The sequence below is a fragment of the Pogona vitticeps genome, chromosome 2, assembly GCF_051106095.1.
Source record: "Pogona vitticeps strain Pit_001003342236 chromosome 2, PviZW2.1, whole genome shotgun sequence".
NCBI lineage: Eukaryota > Metazoa > Chordata > Lepidosauria > Squamata > Agamidae > Pogona > Pogona vitticeps.
In genome coordinates, this window is record NC_135784.1 from 286,452,919 (window position 1) to 286,473,227 (window position 20,309).

General features: G+C 40.7%; 1 protein-coding gene across 2 annotated transcripts in view; it reads left to right on the forward strand.

Moving 5' to 3' along the window:
• The window catches only part of PLPP1 (phospholipid phosphatase 1), a 93,657-nt gene that overhangs the window by 70,408 nt on the left and 2,940 nt on the right, over positions 1 to 20,309 (forward strand). For both annotated transcript variants that reach the window (XM_020805553.3, XM_020805554.3), the window contains exon 5: positions 19,827 to 20,003. In XM_020805553.3, coding sequence (XP_020661212.1) covers positions 19,827 to 20,003 — 177 coding nt within the window. The remainder of the gene's footprint in view (positions 1 to 19,826; positions 20,004 to 20,309) is intronic.

Below are 20,309 nucleotides of genomic sequence, written 5' to 3' on the forward strand. Positions count from 1 at the left end.
GCCAGCATAGGGAGGAGATGAGCTCATAGACTGCAGGAACCTGCCTGCTGGTTTCCCATTCTAAATAAAAATTATATCGATGCGGTTCTCGGTGTGGTCAGGCTTCCTTTGCAGAGAGGGACAGTTTTCTTCCTTCCATCCCTGGCAAATCAAATTAGGGCTCACTGGGAACAGTCTACTTTTAGAGGGCACAAAAAGATACCTGTTACTTCCCAAATTGATTCATTTGGGCATTCTCTTCCAGACTGCATGCTTAGTTTTAGGCATTTGAGATGGCATTGGCTTTTGATGAGCATGTGAACAGTGGAGGATGCAGGACATCCCACTATCACTGTAAGCAGACCAAGGATGAAAGGGGAAGGAATGCATCCATCAAGTTTTTAACAGGCCTGAGTGACACATACCTTGGTTTTCAGTTCCCATTAGTTATTTGTTAAGCTACATTCCTGCTATTTGTTCTTGTTCCTTGTAGAACAATAGACCAATGATGTCTAAAGCATATGGGATGGCCTACTCAGCTTCGTGTCTATGTATTCAAGTAAATAACTGAAAAAAATGCCTGCAAGTCTTTTGATGAAGCATAGAGGAGTGGATTTTAGAAATTATTCCAGAATGACCCCATGAATATCTTATGTGTTTATAATAGCCTATAAAGCTTATCCTTTTTAGTATATTGTCATCTTGTCTGGGACAGAAATACCTCTCACTGTAGGATTGTTCACAGAAGAGTTTGCTTTTTCAGAAAACATTTAATACTTGTACAGTACTTGTGTACCAAACCATAATCTCGGTTTACAAGAGTTGTAGTATTATCCAGTAAAGTGTCTTGACTCCAAGACATGGCTTCCAACAAAATGACATGGCTGGTATTATAGTCCACAGTGAATTTATGGAATGCCTTGCTTGCTTGCTTTGCTTTGCTTTTTGTTAAAGGGAGGGGGGTACTAAGCATTCAATAAGTGGTGTTTGATCTCTTCCTGAAATTAGATTTACTGTTTTTGTTCTTCACACATACAAACTTTATGGATCTTAAATCACATTGTACTGAATGAACGTTTGTGATCATAGTAGCACTACTAACGGGAATGATGTCTTGAATCTCTCTTGGCAGTGTCTTATTTTACCTTTGGGAATAAATGACCTTATGAAGCTGTTTCACACATCTATAGCCATCTACTTTCATGCTCTTATGCCTGTCAGCTGTTGTCTGTGTTTCCTGGCATGGCTTTTAAAAATGTGCTAGTTAGGTTACTTTCTCCTATTTTCTATACATATCTAGTGTACTGTATATTCATAATGCATATATAAGTTGGTGTAATGCAAGGAAATAGCCAGAAGAAAAGCCTCTCAAACTCAGAGAGCTCTGTGAGATTTCTGTGGTAAATCTATCTTGGGGATACATTTTTATAATTAGGAATGCCAGGGAAGAAGGAGGGAGCGCCATGCTCAGTTTTGTTTTCAAGAATACATGAACTAGGGAGCTGTGCCCCTGTTCCTGGCATTTCAAGTAATAAGGGAACTCAGACTTGTGGATAGGTTTATGTACAAGAAAACAATAGGTAAGATTTAGAGCTTAGCCTCTTCAGCTGTTTGCTTTACTAGCATAGGGGTGGATATAATACTATACTGTACTTTGTAAAGCACCTTTCAGAGGTCATATTAGCTGGAATGGTGGCAGTTGTCATCCAGCACATTTGGAGGGTACAAGGATGAGGAAGTCTGTATTGTAAACGTAATGGTTACAGGTCTAGGAGCTGAAACAAAGCACATGTGATGGAGATGTTGTCCTGGCTTCATCTGAGCAGCCCTCCGAGCAACATGTGTTGATCCAGGCAAATTACACTGTAATTTCTTCCGCAACTTCTTTGCCTAGTTCTCTCATCCTCCTCTTATATTCCTCATCAACTTTTCCTCTGCTTGCCACCAATCAGCTGCCTTGTTTGACCCAGTTTCGTTTTCTTACATGAATGTTGGATCCACAGTAAGAGAGGCACAGCCATTGATAACATAACACTGACTAGTATCCATGTGCAAACTTTCTTGCAGTTTTTACCCTGTCCTCTCTCTCTCTCTCTCTCTCTCTGTCATTATTTGGGATGAGCTAGAAGGAACCTTGAGAATGCCTATGGAATTTGTTTCTGTTTGGAATGCTTCCAATTGTTAATGAGTTAGTGGGTCTGTCTTGTGCAATACGAAAGAGGTTCACCCTACGGGTGGTTCTGTCTCTTACGCAACCTTCTGCTTACAAGATGCAGATGTGCTTGTCTGTGTCCCTCTGTAGATATTTCATGGTTCCTAACTTTTCCACGTGGCAATGCAAGAGCTGTGCCATTATCCCCCATGTCAAGTCTGATGCATCCCAATAACTTGTTTTGAATGTTCTTTCCTGCCGGCTTCATCTTGCTGTTTGCACGCTCAGCTCCAGCTGCCATTCTGTGCTGCTCATGACTTCCCAGTTCCTAACATATGGTGTTACTCACAGTCTGGGTTAATCAGAACCAGACCCTTGAAACTTCAGCCTCTTGAGGGCTGGAGGAATGTGACCGACTGCGCACGCATAGAAAAACAAAAAGGCCAACTGAAAACAGGGATATGGAAGTGCAACTGGCCACATTGACAAATAGATTACAGCTCTGCGGGGTTGCTGGAGAAACCACTGGAGCCCTAGGTTCCCCTCAAGGCATTTCCACATTCATTTTTGACTGTGCCCTTTAACTTCCTCCAGATCACAAGAAGGTGCAGCTTGCTTTCAGCAGGAGTGTTTGCTCTGGCCAGCAGACAGATCCCGCAGCTTGTCAGTTGCAACTTGCCAGGACCACAGATGCAGACCTGTAACGGCCACTGCCTGTATCAGTATGGCAACTCCTATCATAAATGCTTCTTGACTCTCTTCCCTCTCCTCCAGTGGTACTACCCTTGCCATAACAGGCAATATAGATCTGCTTGGTGTCTTATAAATGTGTGGATTGAAACTTGCTATTTAGCTTGGTAAAATTACCGTATTTTTCGCACCATAAGACGCACTTTTTTCCCACAAAACAGGGGGGGTGGAAAGTCTGTGCGTCTTATGGAGCGAAGAAAACAGATTATATTTTCCTGTTTTCTTCTCCTAAAAAATTGGTGCGTCTTATGGAAAGGTGCGTCTTATGGAGCGAAAAATACGGTACTTATTTGCACAACAACACTCTGAACCTCTGAGCTGGCAGTGTGTATTTTGGGAATTGTAATCTAAAGAAGTAGTTTCCAAGGTCTGGCTTTGTAGAATATTGTTTGATGGCTGGAGTCCAGAGTTTATAGAGATGATCCTTGAGTCAATGGCTGTGGCTTGCTGCTGGAAGGGCATGGTTAGGAATGGGATGGAAGTATGCCCTATCTGTCCTTGTGCATGTTTGCTAAATTATCCCTAGCAGATGGAACTACCTGGAAGTTTGTAAACAGTGCTTAAGAGCTTTATCTTGTTGGGACATCCTTTTCCAAAGGTTGGATAAATATCTCTCTGATCTGTTTCCTCTTAACAGAAGAGTGATGTTAAACTGGTTAATCATCCATTCTTGCATCCCTTCCACACTCAGTTGATTTGTTCTAGAACAGGGGTTTAAAACTCAATTTACCTGGGGGCCACTAGAGGCAGAGTCTGGGTGAGGCTGGGCAGCATCAGATTTTCCGCCAAGCGCAGCAAGAGCCCGAGGAAGCCGCCCAGGAGTTTCCTTAGCCGACAGACAGGTGGGCTGGCTGGCAGGCTTCAGTTCTGGATGGAGGGTGCAAGAGGTGCTGTCTTGGGAGAGAGCCGGCGAGCAAGGCAAGGCTTTTTTTTTACTCTTGACAGCAGAGGATGTGTGGGCGCTTTGGGGGGGCAGGCAAGGCGAGGGCCACAAACTATCATCTGGGGGGCCGCAAATGGCCCCTGGGCCGCATGTTTGAGACCCCTGTTCTAGAACATTTGCTTGAGCACCAGCATGGCTTGCTTGGCTGAAGTATTTAACAGTTTCTTTTCAGTGGTAACACTGCACATAAAAGTTAACTATGGGTCCATCTATGAAAGTGGTTCCCAACGTTGGGTCCCCAGATGTTGTTAGATTACAACTCCCAGAAGCCTTCACCACAACTGTGCTGACCAGGATTTCTGGGAGTTGTAGTCCAAGAAAATCTGGGGACCCATAGATGGATCCATATTCTAACTGTTATGTACAAAGTTTACCTCTGATCTAGGCCGATATTGCTGACAGTGAATTGCAGCAGCTCTCTGGATGTTGGAAGGAGTTTTCCCAGTTATGAAATGCCGGAGATTCACTTTGTCCTTTCAACAAGTAAAGTGTCCTGGAAATGTTTGCTATAGGGAATGGGGCCCAGGCTCCTTCAAAAGGCAGAGGAAGAATAAAGACCACTTGCAACTGAGCACCACTCTTGATCAGATAAAATTTAATTATTCTGCTCTATTGATGTGATTAACTCTGCTTCAGCCTGATACGCATCTCTACTACCTAAAAGACAGATGTTTCCTAGTCAAAAGGGAGGCAAGGAGACCCTGCCTCCTGAAATCTCTGTAGTACAGTGGGTAGGATTAAGTTGCCAATAAAAGAGAAGTCCCCACTGCCATTCCTGCCTCAGGCAAACTATTTCCTCTGTCTTTTACCTGCAGTAAGAAAATATATTAGTCTACCATACTGAGTTATTCTATGGATTATTAGCCTATGGCTATGACTTTTTTTAATAATATAAAGTACTATATAAATCTGTACCATTTTTCTTGCTGGGCTGCCAATCCTGTCAGGCCTTCTTGACATTCTGTTAACTCTCACTACTACTACTACTACTACTACTACTACTACTACTACTACTACTACTACTACTACTACTACTACTACTACTACTACTACTACTACACTGTGTTTCCCTGAAAATAAGACAGGGTCTTATATTAGTTTTTGTTCTAAAAACGCATTAGGACTTATTTTCAAGAGATGTTTTATTTTTTTTCATGTACAACAATCTACATTTATTCAAATACAGTCATGTCATCTTCTGATTGCTGCACAATGGTGGAGGGTGGGGTTTCACTTAACTGGGGCTTATTTTTTGGGGTAGGGTTTATATTACGAGCATCCTGAAAAATCATACCAGGGATTATTTTCAGGTTAGATCTTATTTTTGGGGAAACAGGGTACTACTGTAGATTATGATGGTGATATCAAAAATAATGCACATTGCAGAAAATTTATTATTGTATCTTTATTATTCATTGGCAGAAATCCTGTTGCTTTGCACAAGAAAAGGTGTAACATTCACGCCTTCTTGGCTGCCAAGTAAAGAGCCATCACTGCAGTTGTTGGCCAGGTGGGGGTACTGGGCCATTGGCTTAGTGGAGAGTCTCTAATTACCAGCTGGGAAGAAGTGTATGTTGCATATTTTGTTACACCAAGCGTCAAGATTTTAGCCATTATGTGTATCTCATTTCAGTGCTCCTTGATCCTGCACTGTCCCCAGATTCCAGGTGACAGCTATGTCAATGAGTGCCTTTGTACAGCTCCTCTTAGTGTGCTAGCTATGACCTCTTCTGAGTTGACCTGACTTAGCAATGGTCACTCATGCCTTAGTTACATCACTTCTTGATTACTGCAGTGTACAGTATTAATGTGGGTCTGCCTTTGAGCAAAGTATAGGATCTTCAGTTGGTACAATATGTAACAGCTTTCTATCTAGTGCACAGCATCATGAACATATGACCCTGGTACTGAAAGACCTAAACTGGCTGCCAGTTGCCTAGTGGGCCCAATTTCATCTTTAAAGCCCCAGAGGGCCTGGGGCCTGGCTATCTCAAGCACCACCTATATGAACTTAGCCGGATGCTAAGATCTTCAAGAGAGTCCTTCGGAATACGAACATTTTCAGAGACCCACCTAAAAAACTTGCAGAAGAGAGCCCTCTCCTCTGTGGCTCCCAAATTATGGCATTCCCTCCCTTCAAAGCTGCAATTTGTTTCTACTCTGACTGATTTTAGGAAGGGCTTAAAAACATGCCTTTTTAAAACGGCGCATGCCGTTTAACCTGCCCTGCTGTGTTGTTTTTAACTGTATCCTTTATTGCTTCTCGTGGTTTTAATGTATTTACATACAGTGGTGCCCTGTTTGACGATTATCCCGTTAGACGACGACATCGCTTGACGATGAGTATTTTTGTATGTTTGTATGGTTTTTTCCCGCTTCATGACGGATCGGTTCCCTGCTTTGGGAACTGATTTTTCGCTTAACAATGATTTTAAAACAGCTGATCGACAGCTCTCAAAATGGCTCCCCGCTGTTTTGCTGACCTCATTTCGCAAGACAGGGAGCGGAAAATGGCCGCCCTATGGAGGATCTTCGCTGCACGATCAGGTATTTCCCCCATTGGAACTCATTGACCTGTTTTCAATGCATTTCAATGGGTTTTTTCGCTTGACGATGATTTCGCTTAACAGCGATTTTGCTGGAACTCATTATTGTCGTCAAACGGGGCACCACTGTACTTGGTCTCAGTGTCTTTTACGGTGGTGTTGGTTTACTTGAGTTTGGTGGCTTTACATGTTTTTATTCTTTTGAGGCATTTGTAAGCTGCCTCAAGGTATACTTTGTATTTGAGACATGAGATATATATTAAATAATTGATTAATTAATATGATGGGTTTTACAAAATAGCTGGAAATAAGTATATCTTGCCAGTTTTCACTTGGGTAACTGCTTGCACGTAAATTGTGGTTGCAGACGTGTTGGGGGAAAATGTTATATATTGTTTTCCACTGACGTTGTTGATTCATTCAGTTTCTTTGTGAAAGTCCTTTTGGTAAGATTTACTCATGCATGAAATAATATTGGGGAAGGGGAGGAGCAGATGTTAATTAATTAATTAATTAATTAGTTAATTAATTAATTAATCTATCAATCTATCAATCTATCTATCTATCTATCTATCTATCTATCTATCTATCTATCTATCTATCTATCTATCTATCTATCTATCTATCTATCTATCTATCTATCTATTTATTTATTAAAACCCACCACATTTCTGTACACTCTGGAAACACAGCAGCCAGTTGGGAGGCACACATCATGACTTGTAGTCAGTTTGTTCATTTGGGTAGACTGGTAAAGAGTGAAGTGGCATAGCTTAATCTTGTTTAGAAATCATGAGAAAAAAGTGTAAACCATTTATTATGGGGAACATTGGAATGATCAGGGTTTTTTAGTGGAAATAGAAGATTGATATGCTGAAGAAGGCTTGACACAGATTAGCAGGGTAGTACGACAGTTCCACAACTGGAACCTTTAATTTTTAATAGTTTAATTACCAGCTGTCAATATACACAGTATATTTTGGCATTGCGAATCATAAAGCATAAGGTAGGGTCTCATCTGAAAGATGAGGTTGGAGGGCAGTAGTCAGCAGCACCTTTAGTATTGCTTAGTCTGTAATTGCAAAGGGACTCTTGTAGACTGTAAGAGGCCCTTTGTCATGTCAGGACATACGAGTGCCACAGGGGAGGAACTGGAGATCAGTGTGTATCGTGCTTCTTATTTTGGCTGTTCAATATTCTTACAGTGGAGAAACTATTTCCACAAAATGAAATATTTACATTGGTATCCCTGCTGATCTGAGCATTTTTGGCTTTGGGAATACTGAATACTGAAGGTTGGGATACAATGAGTGGGGAATGTTTTAACCCAGTGAACCCATGATAATATCCCTCCCCTTCCTTTTGCTTCGTTACAGGGTAGAGCAGGCAGGCTGTAACGGATGCTTTATACTTCAAGGGAATTGAATGAAGGCATGATTCATATGCATTCCTCTGTGGACAGTTGAGCGAATGTAATTTGTTCTTTGGCTGGCCAACTCAGGCCACTAAGTCAGGGGAAAAATGCAAAATAGACTATTGGAAAGAAGGAAAAAAAATGTAATTGCTGAAGAGTCATTTTTTAAAGGCAGGGGAAAAAACATTATAGGAAGATTGTGCTTGGTTTAAGACGTAGGTTTTGGCTCTTCCTTTCTTCTTGCTTAGAAGCCAAGATCTTGTTTGGAATCCAAGATCCAGTATGCTGGGCAGCTGTCCTGAATGTTAACTGACTCAGGAATAGAAATATTTATTTGACATGGAAATTGGATGTGTCCTTGTCTACGAAAATGCAGCTGTAATCATATCTTTAGCATTTGTGTTGATTGAAGCTGTCGTGGTTCTCTCTCCACCCTTCTTTCCCTACTCAGAAATATAAAAATGCTATAGAGGTGCCTGATCTTTTGCGGCAGCAACGGCGGGTATTTCCAAAGGCTGAGTAGTCTTGGATAGCTTGTTGAGAAGTTGGCAATCAGTACATCTTATGTAGAACAGTGCTTTATATTTGACCAAATACTTCTGAGAGCAGTTGGGCATATGCCCTTTGCTGGGTTTTGGGGCAAGGATACAAATAGATGCCACCTGTGCTGATATTGATAGATTTAATCATAATCTCTACTATCAACGTGCTGCTGATAGGTCACTGTGTTTCAGATGCTGCAGAAACAGCATTTCTCATAGAATGAAGTCCCTGTTAAGCCTCCTTTTAGTTTTGAATAAATAAACATCTGAATTGCAGGTATTGCATGGCATTATGTTATCAGGAAGGTTAGTAAATAATTTTGTTTTTTCACTGAGATGGACTCTTATATATGTGTATAAGCAGAGGCAAGAAATTTCTGTCATACAAATACAGGTATTCACAAGAAGGGAATGCAGTTCTCCTTGGTGCCTGTTGGAGACCAGGAAGATGATTTGCCAGAGCAAAATTGTTACAATCCTGTGTCTTGTCAGCAACATAAAGATTAGAGGTATTACTTGGCTCAGCTGTGCCTGCTTAATCTGAAAGTTTTAGATCACTCATTTTACTAGCCTGTCTTCCCATCTGCACAGATGAAATAAGCTGTGGGCAAAGAGTACCTGTACTTCATACAAACCATCTAGCATTACTTGCTTAGCTGGCATCTATTCATACTTGTCAAAGGTGAACCGGCCAGTGGGTTGGCTGTTTATGAGCCTAGTTTGGTCTCTATTAGCAGACATATGGCTGCGTCACTGAATCTGCTGTGTAAATACATCCTTGAAAGTAATGGAGGCTTGATATGGAAGGTAAACAAAGGAAACTCATCTTTTTAATAACTTTGTTGAGTGTACATATGAGTGGCATTTGAGTCACTGGCATTAGTAATGATTAAGCATCAGGGCAATTTTGGTGTGATCTAGTGTTGCTGTTTTTATAATATGTTCTTAGAAAGTAGTAATTTTGGCTCTAGAGGACAGTATTACTAGTTCAGAGATACATGCTAAAGTAATGACATATAGTGACCTCTGAGAGCAAGGAAGCAGGTAAGCGAGGAATCAATTGGAATGGATAAAGTTTGGAACAGACCATTTGTGTGGAACTGTGTGTGTCCGGATAGCAACTGCTACTGCTCTATATGGACCATAGAAGACAGAAGCAGATCTACGTCCTGCCTTTGATTGACAGGTTTCATTTGTTGTCCCTCATCGTTAGAAGGTATTACTGAGTGTTGACATTCTTTCTTTATAACCATCACATAGGAACTCTAAACCGACATAGGAATAAGTTGCAGTAGGGTTAATTGAGAACTCTCTTGGTCTCTGTGTCCATGTCTCTCTAAGCTCCTTAGAAGAAGAATGTAAGTAGGACACTGTTTATTATGCACTTAAAAGTAAAAAAAAAAAAATAGTAATGAAGTTTATCAGTTTGGAAATAGCTGAATTTTCTGAGACGTATAAATTATACAGATTTAGATAATTACGTATTTGATTTTCATAATTTTACTTTTCATAGCTGTAGGAGGGGAATAGAAGCTATAGGATACCAAAATGTCACTTCCTTGAACCCTCTTTGTTTGTCAGAGTGATGCGTTTCCTGCTTTTGATGCTTTTAATAGCTTCGTTGAAACAGGTAGAACTGGGTGAGGAACCTTCAGTCTTCCTAGCATTCTGATTTACAACTCCTAGAAATGACTCAATAGTACTGTGAGAGTGGTAGTCCAAAGCATCTGGAGGGCCAGTGGGGCTCTACCCCAAGACTAGAGAAATCAGAAGGGAAGAGAGCAGGTTTCCAGGTAGAAGATGTCAAGATAAGTTGAAGCACAAATATGTACATAAAGTAGGATTGATGTGTTACCTGCCTCTGCATCATGTTCTCATCCAAAGGGTATGGGTATTCCTCCACCCCCACCCACCCCCATCGAAGAGAAGCAGTGGCAAATAATTTGCTGAAATTAGCTACTAATGGATCCAATTCTTTCACTGGTAAATGATAATGGCCAGAGATATTGGAGTCTTGCATATGGCAATCTTCAGTTTAAGCTACATATTTGAAAATGTATTTTGACAACATTGATTTATATCAGTGTAGTTGCTGTCGATGCTTTAGCCTGTATCCATCTTTAGCTAGAGTTTACATGTAGAATGTCTGAAGATTTGTTGGGTTTGCTTTTAACTCAAAAGTATGGGAAACTGTCAAAGAACCTCCAGTTCTTCCCAAGTGGGAAATCAGCTAAAGAGTGATGAGATTGTTCTTCCTAGACATAAAAGAACACAGACCCAAGGAGAGGTCTGAAGAATGTCGTACAGTATATTCTTTCTTTTCTCTCTCCTACTTCACAACCAGTTCTTAGAATCACTTGCAGTGAGGGGTATTTAAAAAAGGAAGGAAGTCAAACTCTTCCCCCCACAAAGAAAATGTATTTAAGCAGTACAGCTCTGTACAAATACTGAATGCCAACCGTCTTTACATGCTTTTTCATACTGGCTCTCACCTGTCTTGTCTGTCTTGACCTTAAGAGAAATATAGATCTGTATCTGTTTCCATACTGTAATCTTTGTACTGGGTAATATCTAGTAATTAGCATAATTTGCAAACCAAGTTTATTCCAAGTAACTGAGACGGTACCTCTTTATAATGATCTTTTATAATGATGCTTCACCATGCATAAATATATCTTATTCTTTCTTGTAATGAGCATATTCGACTCAATTACTAGTTCAAAGCCAGCTAGTGGGCAACCCAAATTCTAATTTATGCATGAATTTATGAACCGAACAGTGTTCTACCTCGTTATTTCTGAATTATGTACAGTATGATCTAGTTATGCCATGTCCCCCTTTTATAGAACAGTATTTATTTGTGCACATGTAAAAACTGTGCCTATCACTATGTATGTGTCTTCTTTTGCTATGGTCATAACCAGACTGTACAAACTGAAGAAAGATGTATGGCTAGTCATATATGTGGCAGATATTTTAAGGTGGGGTAGGTTTTTCCTTGTGGAAAATATTTATGAAGCTGTATCTCGTTTTAAGAATCTGCATTATCATGTTTTTCATTCTGTGAAAAGCACTTGTTCTGTTTATTTTTTCCTGCAGAAATGATAAGTCTTGATCATGGTGGAAAGCTATGCTATTGTGATAGTATAACTGCAAGTAAACTGTGTAGGCTATTTTCTTTAATTTCAAAAGGGCTATGTGACCTGAAAAGCACAATGGAAAAGCTTATCTTCCTTGTTGGTGCAGAAAATGCTGTTTGACTTTGAGCTTTCTTGCTGTTAATAATTACAAATACAAGCATGAGGGCAGTTCTCCAGCAATGTGTGTTCTCTATTATGGTTGAAAGGCATTCCCCCTCTCCCCCAGAGCTGAGGAGGTAAAATGATATGGGTAGAGACAAACCCAAATTTTTGCAAAATATCTCATCTGTGACATGCCATCCCCTTGGAAAATCTCAGCTGCTGTCAGAGCAAAGAATAAGACTTTGGTAATCCGATTCTCATTCTTTGAAAAGTGAGGCATAGCTTGTAACGTGTTCAGTGTGAAATGAGTGGTGCAGCAGTGTGGGACTACACTGCAATGACAAAATGTTTAAAACTGTACTTTTGGCCAGGATGGTTAAAATAAATTATTTTAAAAATCAAATTGATTTAAATCACAATTTAATTTTTTTAAATTAATGAGTCAAAATATCTGGTTGCTTTGATTTAAATTGTGATTTAAATAAATTTGATTTAGATCAGATCCACCCTGCTTTTATCGTTTATTGGCATCTTGATAGCTGTAGGGAACATCACACAATATTTTCTGTGTGGATAGTTTATCCATGTAAGAAACTATATGCATCTTCCAGATGTTTAGTATCTTACAATGCAGCCATCTGCTTCATCATTCAGAACTGAACCAACTTCAGTTCTCCAGATGTTCTTAGACTACAACTCCCAGAAACACTAGCTAGCACAGCTAATGGTGAAGGTTTCTTAGAGTTTTAGTCCAAAAACATCTGGGGACCCAAGGTTGGGAACCACTGTACTGGAGGACCGTACTATTTGGAAGTAATTCATATGCGTGAGGAGCAACCTTCAGAATGGTGGGATATTAGAGGGTTTGTGTGATTGGGTTCTTTCATAAGTGGGGGTGGGCCTGGGGTTTCGGCGGGAAGAATAGACGGAGAAGAAGCGGCGGGTACAAATAACGGTTCTTTATTGTGCTTAACATCAGGTATTCCAAAACCAAACGGGTCCAACATTTCTACCTCCGGCAACAGCTTATAACTAACAGTTTCAACATTCTTATTCTCTTTTAAATTCTCCTCGCTCCAAGGGTACAAGGCATAACTTGGTTCTGCACAGGAACACTCAACACCGCACATACTGTCCCGCAACACTGATGTTTCACGTGTGTTTCCTCCAACCGGGGGAGATAGGGGCTGAAACCAGAGGGGGTCCCTTTCATTCCCAAAGCTTGTATAGGAGGTTGCTCCCCAGCTCCATTCCGATTTTGGTTCGCACTTATCTTTCTTAAGAGTGTCCGATGGGGTGGGTGGGAAGCAGTCCTCCTCCTGTCATCAGGTTGGGAAAGTCCTTCACTAATTTTGTAAATCTATCCCTAACTTCTCCTGTTTCCTCTGTCTGTACACCTCTATCCTCTCGTTCAGTCTGAGACTCCTCCTTCCTTTCCTCCTCTTTTATCTCATCCCACCTCAAAAGATCTAGCTCGTCCCCTACTTGCTTCTGCCTTCCTTCTGCCAAAAATACCTCAACTGTATTATTCTTCCCTACCCCCACGTCATCAATTTTGATTAACTCTCCAACGGTGCAGCCCTTGCTCACCTCTGCTTGTTTCTTCGCGGAGGATGGCACACTTTTCATCTCTTGCTCACAGTTTGCTTTCCCCCTTCTTTTTCTAAACTGTGGAATGTTCATTATTTGTTACTTTAAAGGTGTTCACTAGACCTCAGCCTGATAATTGCAAATATATGATAAACATATGCTGTAGGAAGAGGTCTGTCTGTAAGTTAATTAATAGCAGAAAGCATAAGAAAGGTCTAGCAATTGTAAAGTTTAGGCCTGTTAAGATATCCAAATTTTTCTCATTCAGATGAAGTTTTTATTAATATTTTCTGTACAGTTATTAATTCCCTCTCTTGTCTCAATTTAATTCAGGATATTATTGCCTGAAATTAGGGAAACATCTAACCTCTGTCTAGCCAGGAAAAACTCCCCAGTTGGGCTTCTTCATTTTCTTAATGATAGGCCACAGATAATATTGTCTGCAATTAAAACTTGCTTTGGCTTAAAAAACATTTTGCTACTCAGAATCGGGAGAGAAGGCTGCAATTGTGTGAGCTTCTTTGCAGGTGTGGAAGTTCAGAGCCTGGCCCAAGAATTAACACTTATAAATGCCATTTTAAACTGATTAGTAGACATTTTGGCTCTCCTTGTTGATATTCTTCATTCTTTAGCTTATTACTTTAATGGTGGGTTATATTTCCTATAAGATATGTAACTGGCTGTGGATAATCAAGTTAGCTTTTATAGATAGCTTATTCCTATGTTCTCCCTGTGTTTCTGGACATAAATCATTAGATTTTTTTTGTCCTTATTGAATGATCTGCTTGTTACTGTCTTTAAATGTCCTTATTGAATGATCTGCTTGTTACTGTCTTTAACAGAGCCTCGTGGCGCAGTGGTTAAACTGCTGTACTGCAGCCAAACTGTGCTCACGACCTGGGGTTCAAATCCCAGGTAGCTGGCTCAAGGTTGACTCAGCCTTCTATTCTTCTGAGGTTGGTAAAATGAGTACCCAGCTCGCTTGGGGGAGGGGCAATGTGTAGCCTGCATAATTAAATTGTGAACCGCCCAGAGAGTGCTTGAAGCGCTATGGGGCGGTATATAAGCAGCACGCTTTGCTTTGCTTTTGCTTTAAATCACTGCCTAGTGTAAAGAGCAAGGCATGATTTAATGCACTACTTTGAGAATTTCAGCTTTCAGACAGTGTGCTTAAATTAAATCCACAACAGTGTAACTTCTATTGAGGAACTTGAAAACCAAGCTATGACCTTATATATCCCTCACAGCTTTCTTTTGGATCCTTTCTCTATCCCCCTGCATATATACAACGTCTTCTGAAAGTTGTATCATTCAGTAATCCTTGCTAGAACTGAAAGCAGAAAACGCAACAGGGAGGGGATCTTTAGAGTCCAAGTAAAACATTGTATGTAAATGTTTAATTGTTGACTGTGGGTTTCAGGTTTTCAGTTTTATAAAAACAGATTACAGTATTAACATAAAATTACACATTGCCCTTTTCCCGTATCCTGGACTGGAGATTATGTGAGGACACATCTCATTTGAGTGAACTCACTGAATCACTTACTTAGGAACATTGAAGTAGAGGTGAATTTTGAAATGCAGGATCCTATTTGTGACAGCCTCAGCCCCAGCAGAGTCCAAACACTGAGACAACTGCATTGACCTTTAGGGCTGTGTATGTATGTGGTGTCCATGGTGAGCATTTGCTAAAGAATGAGATCATGGGCCAGGCCAGACCTGTGCTCCACTCGTACAGTTCCGCAGCACTTAGAAACCCATCTCTTAGTGGCACATCACCACTCCCGCAGTAAAAAATATACCGAATAGTGTTCTCCTGCCCTGCTAGACAGCTGAGATTACTCAAAAGATTCTACGCGAGGTAACAGGCCAGTCAAATAGGGTTTCAGAAGATGCAAGAAGCTACACCCTTTGGTCGTTTAGTCGTTTAGTCATGTCCGGCTCTTCGTGACCCCATGGACCAAAGCACGCCAGGCCCTCCTATCCTCCACCGCCTCCCGGAGTTGTGTCAAATTCATGTTGGTTGCTTCGCAGACACTGTCCAGCCATCTCATCCTCAGTCGTCCCCTTCTCCTCTTGCCGTCATACTTTCCTAACATCAAGGTTTTTTCCAAGGAGTCTTCTCTTCTCATGAGATGGCCAAAGTACTGGAGCCTCAGCTTCAGGATCTGTCCTTCCAGTGAGCACTCAGGGTTGATTTCCTTTAGAATTGATAGGTTTGTACTCCTTGCAGTCCAGGGGATTCTCAAGAGCCTCCTCCAGCACCACAATTCAAAGGCATCAATTTTTCGGCGGTCTGCTTTATGGTCCAGCTCTCACTTCTATACATCACGACAGGAAAAACCATAGCTTTGACTATTCAGACTTTTGTTGGCAAGGTGATGTCTCTGCTTTTTAATATGCTGTCAAGATTTGTCATCGGTTTCCTCCCAAGAAGCAGGTATCTTTTAATTTCGTGGCTGCTGTCTCCATCTGCACCCTTTGGTCACTTAGGAAATATTTTACATTTTATTTCTGTCACATTCCATATGATACATTTTGTAAAAAGAACAAATTTTATGAAACTGTGTCACCATCACTATATTCTGCCCCAATGATAAGTTTGCATGATATCAGTAACAAAAAACTTTGGAGAAAGATTACAAACTTTAAAAGAGTTACAACTATTTTCAATTTTTTTTGGCTAGGGTTTCTGAAAAGTATTTTTACAGTGACTCCAAAAGCTACTGTTCACTGCAATGTTTATGCATGTCTTTCTATTAGTAAATCGTTCTCTACTTGAAAAGAGATTTCCAGTAGTGTCTGTGGCTTTTTCTAAAGGGGGTGCATGTTGAACTTTCATTGGGAGAAGTGGAGCATTAGGCCATGGAGTGGGAGGAACGCTGTGCTCAGGATATATGCGGTGAAAAGGTTCTGTTTTTATTATGAGTGAAAGTTTAACCACACTCCATGAATACACCTAGAAGGAAGCTGTGGAGGTGTTTTAATTTAATACTGTACACTTAACACAATCTTGAAAGACCACCAAAGATACTGTTATCTAAGATGACACCTTGCAGAGTATAAGAACCAGGCAATGAAATTATAAACGTTATTGCCTGTCTTCTCCTTTTGTTGAGAGCCAGATTATGTGTTAGTAGTAGTTATCTCTAAGGCAAGACATCTTTTTTTTAAAATCTGCATGCTCCTATAAGCACTTACCATGTACAATGAATTTCCTTTTATTATTCTGTCTCTGGCCACAGGTAAGAAACTTACTGTATGATTACATCAGTTAATAGAGCAAGAGCTGCTAAACAGCCCACTTGGAAGTGACTCTGGAAGAGTGCAGCTCAGCATTTAACATGCATTGACACAGCACTCAAGAGAAAACAAACAAAATTTTGTGGTTCTTATGTAATACAAAGGCAAGGGCAGCTGGTACCTTTATTAGACCTCTATTTTTTTTATTGCTAGCTTTTGACCTATACTAGTCGTCATCAAGCTGTGTACCAGTATTCAGTACTGCGGATGGTGCCAGAAAACACATACAGAAGTTCCAAGCCCCTGCCAGATGTTCTTGAAAGTGAGTTCTCAAATGCAAACACATATCAGGAGTGTAGGTTTCAAATTCCACCCCATGGGTTGCTAGCAGAATTCTCTCTCCCAACTCACCAAACATACAGTACTATTAATTTGGCTGTCATTGTCTTCACCTAGTGGACAGATTAAATTTTATTCCCAGTTATCCGATAGAGAATTTGCTATGCTTCTGTGTAATTTCATTCTTTGGACCAGTAAGTACCTTGAGCTTAAAAGTAAGGCGATGGCAGAGGGGAAAAGATGGAATACTTGGCAGCCCTTGGTTTGTTCACTATTTTAGGTTGTCAGCCTGTTGGCCCAGCAGAAAGCATTGCCATTTGTTTTTGGGCGAACAAAGCAACTGCTTTTCTTGTAGAACGTGTACTTTCTATGGCTCATTAGAGTCTAGCTCCACGTTTAAACAGCTGTGGCTAATAACTAGTTTCTTAATGTAGAAATAAAGGCCACGAATAAACATTAAACTTAAGTTTCCTGTTTTTGCATCTCAGCTGTGCAGAGTCCTGAATACATTCTGCTTCAGGGAGGTTTTAATGCAACATTTTAATCATTAGTTCAGCTTTGACATGTTGGCAGCAGTATGAACTCCTGCCACCTAGATCTGTGTCGCAGGCCCTCAAATCCTTTTGCACATGGACCACAGTCTTTCAAAGGGACAATCTTGAGGTCCTTCCTTTCCCTCCCACTCATAACCGCACATACCAGCTTTCCTCCCACATGTGTAATATCCTGCTGCCAACGACAGCAACTGCTTGTGTGTGGAAAACTATTAGCCAAGTAGTGCATTTTTCAGTGTCTTCAGCGGCATTCCTAAGCTGAAACGAAGGACATATGCCAGGACTGGTAGTGCCAGCCTGCTGTCTTTAGACCACCAGCATGTCTCCTGCTCTGGTTCACACTGAGAATGAATGATGTACATTGGTGTGTAGAAGTTCAATCACAAACGGGCCTTGAGAAATACACAGCATTTGGCTTGAAACTGTTTTATGTATTTTAACTGTCAAACTTCTTTGGTTAAACAACAACAGGCATACTGATTCCTTGCTGTTGAAGCGAAATACTGTATGTGTATGCATTTCTGAAAATATACCTGCAGAATAACTTGAACTTTGTCCTTAAATGTTTTAAAAACACATACCTGGAGTACAGCTTCACTCAAACTTTTCTAAAAGTTGCTCTTTATACCTTTAAACTTCAGAGTTTTTAAAATAACAGAATGGAGGAGCTTAATGCTAAATAATATGATGCAATAGCAACTTTTTAAAAAATCCCAAATATTTAACTTTGGAAAGTAGCTCCTACTGCTAACATAATCCAATCCAGCCAAGACAAAAGTGGTTTGTATGTCTAGGAAGCTGGCTTCAGCCTATTCTAGATTTCGTTATATTTCCTCTGATGAAGCACATCCACCGTTTGTTGGGTGCCCAAACTGTCTTATACCATGCAGTGCCTCTCAACAGCTGGGACCAAAGTTTCCTCTAAGATGTGTACACACTGCATGTATCCCATGCAGCCAGATCCATGTTGTTGCCAATTTGCTTCCGGTGGTGGGCAGAGCCCTGAACAGCGCTAGCAGAAATTAGAGGGAACGTTGGCTGCGACTGTGGTTGCAATTCGGTTGCTTTAACTTGCACCATGTAAGGCTGATGGTGGTGGTTCAGAAATCAAAGCCTTCTAATCTCCCTGGCCACAAAGGTTCCAAAGCTCTCTTGGGATCCCTTTTGTTGTGCGGAAGCGGGGTGGGGGTGGGGCACAGAGAGAAGTCTTTAAAATTGCTGCAGCTTGGATTGATTTTACTTGTGGGGCCTTGGAACCTTCAGGGATGGGATCAGAAAGTTTTAATTGCTAATAAACTGCCACATGTCATCATTGTTACTGGCATAAATTAAAGTGAAAGGGTTTATCCTATCATGTATATGTGCATCCTGCAATCTCTCTTGGAGAGTCAAACTGGCTATTGTGATCCAGATTATGGCAACTTCAAGATTGTATTATTATAATACATGAATGTGGGACTGTCTTTAAAGACTATTTGGGAACTTCAGTTTCAAAACAACTGCTGGAAGATTACTAACAAGGACAATGAAAGGAGAACATATTTTGACCCTCTTTAAACAACTGTACTGGCTCCCACTCTGTTGCTACATAGAACTCAAAAGTGCCAGTACTTGCCTTTGAAGCCCAAACCAAGTCAAGCATGGCTGAATATGGAAACAATTGTTTGAGGTGATGGGGCAAGGGACAAACTTGGAGACAAACTGAGGCTAAAGACATGCTGTCTTTCCTGGAATGCTTGGCTAGTGCCTATTGTCTTTCTGGCAAGGACCTTCCCATTTTTTCTGGCTTTTTAAGTGCTTTACCTCTTCTTTTTATATGATGAGCAGTTTTTGTGTTCTTCAAATATGCATTCAACTCCACCTGGGCCAGGGGAAGAGACACCTGTGATTCTCCAGATGTTGTTTGATTGCACCTCCCAACATTCTTCATTGTTGATTACCCTGCCTGGGCCTACTGCAAGTCTGGGTCTGAGACTATCTCATGGGTCACACCTTGCCCATCCTTGACCTAGCCATTGAACCCACAATCACCCAGGAATGTCTCTGCAGACATTTGCTGATGAAGTAATTAATGCGTGTTTTAGACTATAATTCAGATGTGTGAGCCAGTAGTCTCCCATGTATTTTATGAAGCACTGTGCGATTTCTAAGATGATAGGCAATAGTATGAACAAATGACTATTCCTGTTAAAACCTGTTAAAAAGGCGTCTGTAACCTCAGACAGTAACACAAAACAGTGTGAAATTGGTATGTTGCTTCTATAGTTATCCTATTAAAATAGAGCTGTAGTAAGAAAATAAATTCTGCAATGCAAATTAATTACACACTGGCTAAAATCCTGTTGCTTAATCATAGTAAGTGGTGTTAAGAATAGGCCCACCAAATCCCTAAGTTCTACTAATTCAAGTGTGCCTGCTCTAGTGCAACACTATGCTAAGCAATAGGCCTTCAGCAACTTTTGTGACTTATTACCAACCTAATTAAAACCCAGGCAAATCTACATTTATTAATGCATGTGCTCTTTGTTTCAGCTTTATCTTCAAGCCAGAATGAAAGGTGACTGGGCAAGACTCCTGCGTCCTACAGTACAGTTTGGTCTCATTGCAGCATCCATCTATGTGGGCCTCTCTCGTGTTTCTGATTACAAGCATCACTGGAGTGATGTCCTGACTGGACTTATCCAGGGAGCACTGGTAGCTGTGCTTATTGTAAGTCCATATAAAATTATTCTTCCAATTGAATTTTGCTCTTAGGCAGTCTGATCTATTTTACAATCCTTCACATTTGAGTTTCAATGGAAGTAAATAAGGGAGATAACTGCATATTCTCCAATTAATTCAGTATCATGCCTGCAGCTTCTTTGAGAGGAAGGAGAAAGGTAATGGGAATCTTGATAGTTACTGAAAACAAGGTTGCCTCTTAGGTCCCCACTGTCAGTTTCTCTCCTCCTCCTTTATTCAGTGGATATAATGTATGTACAGTTAGGGGCAAACCACTCAAGAGTCTTTCCATTT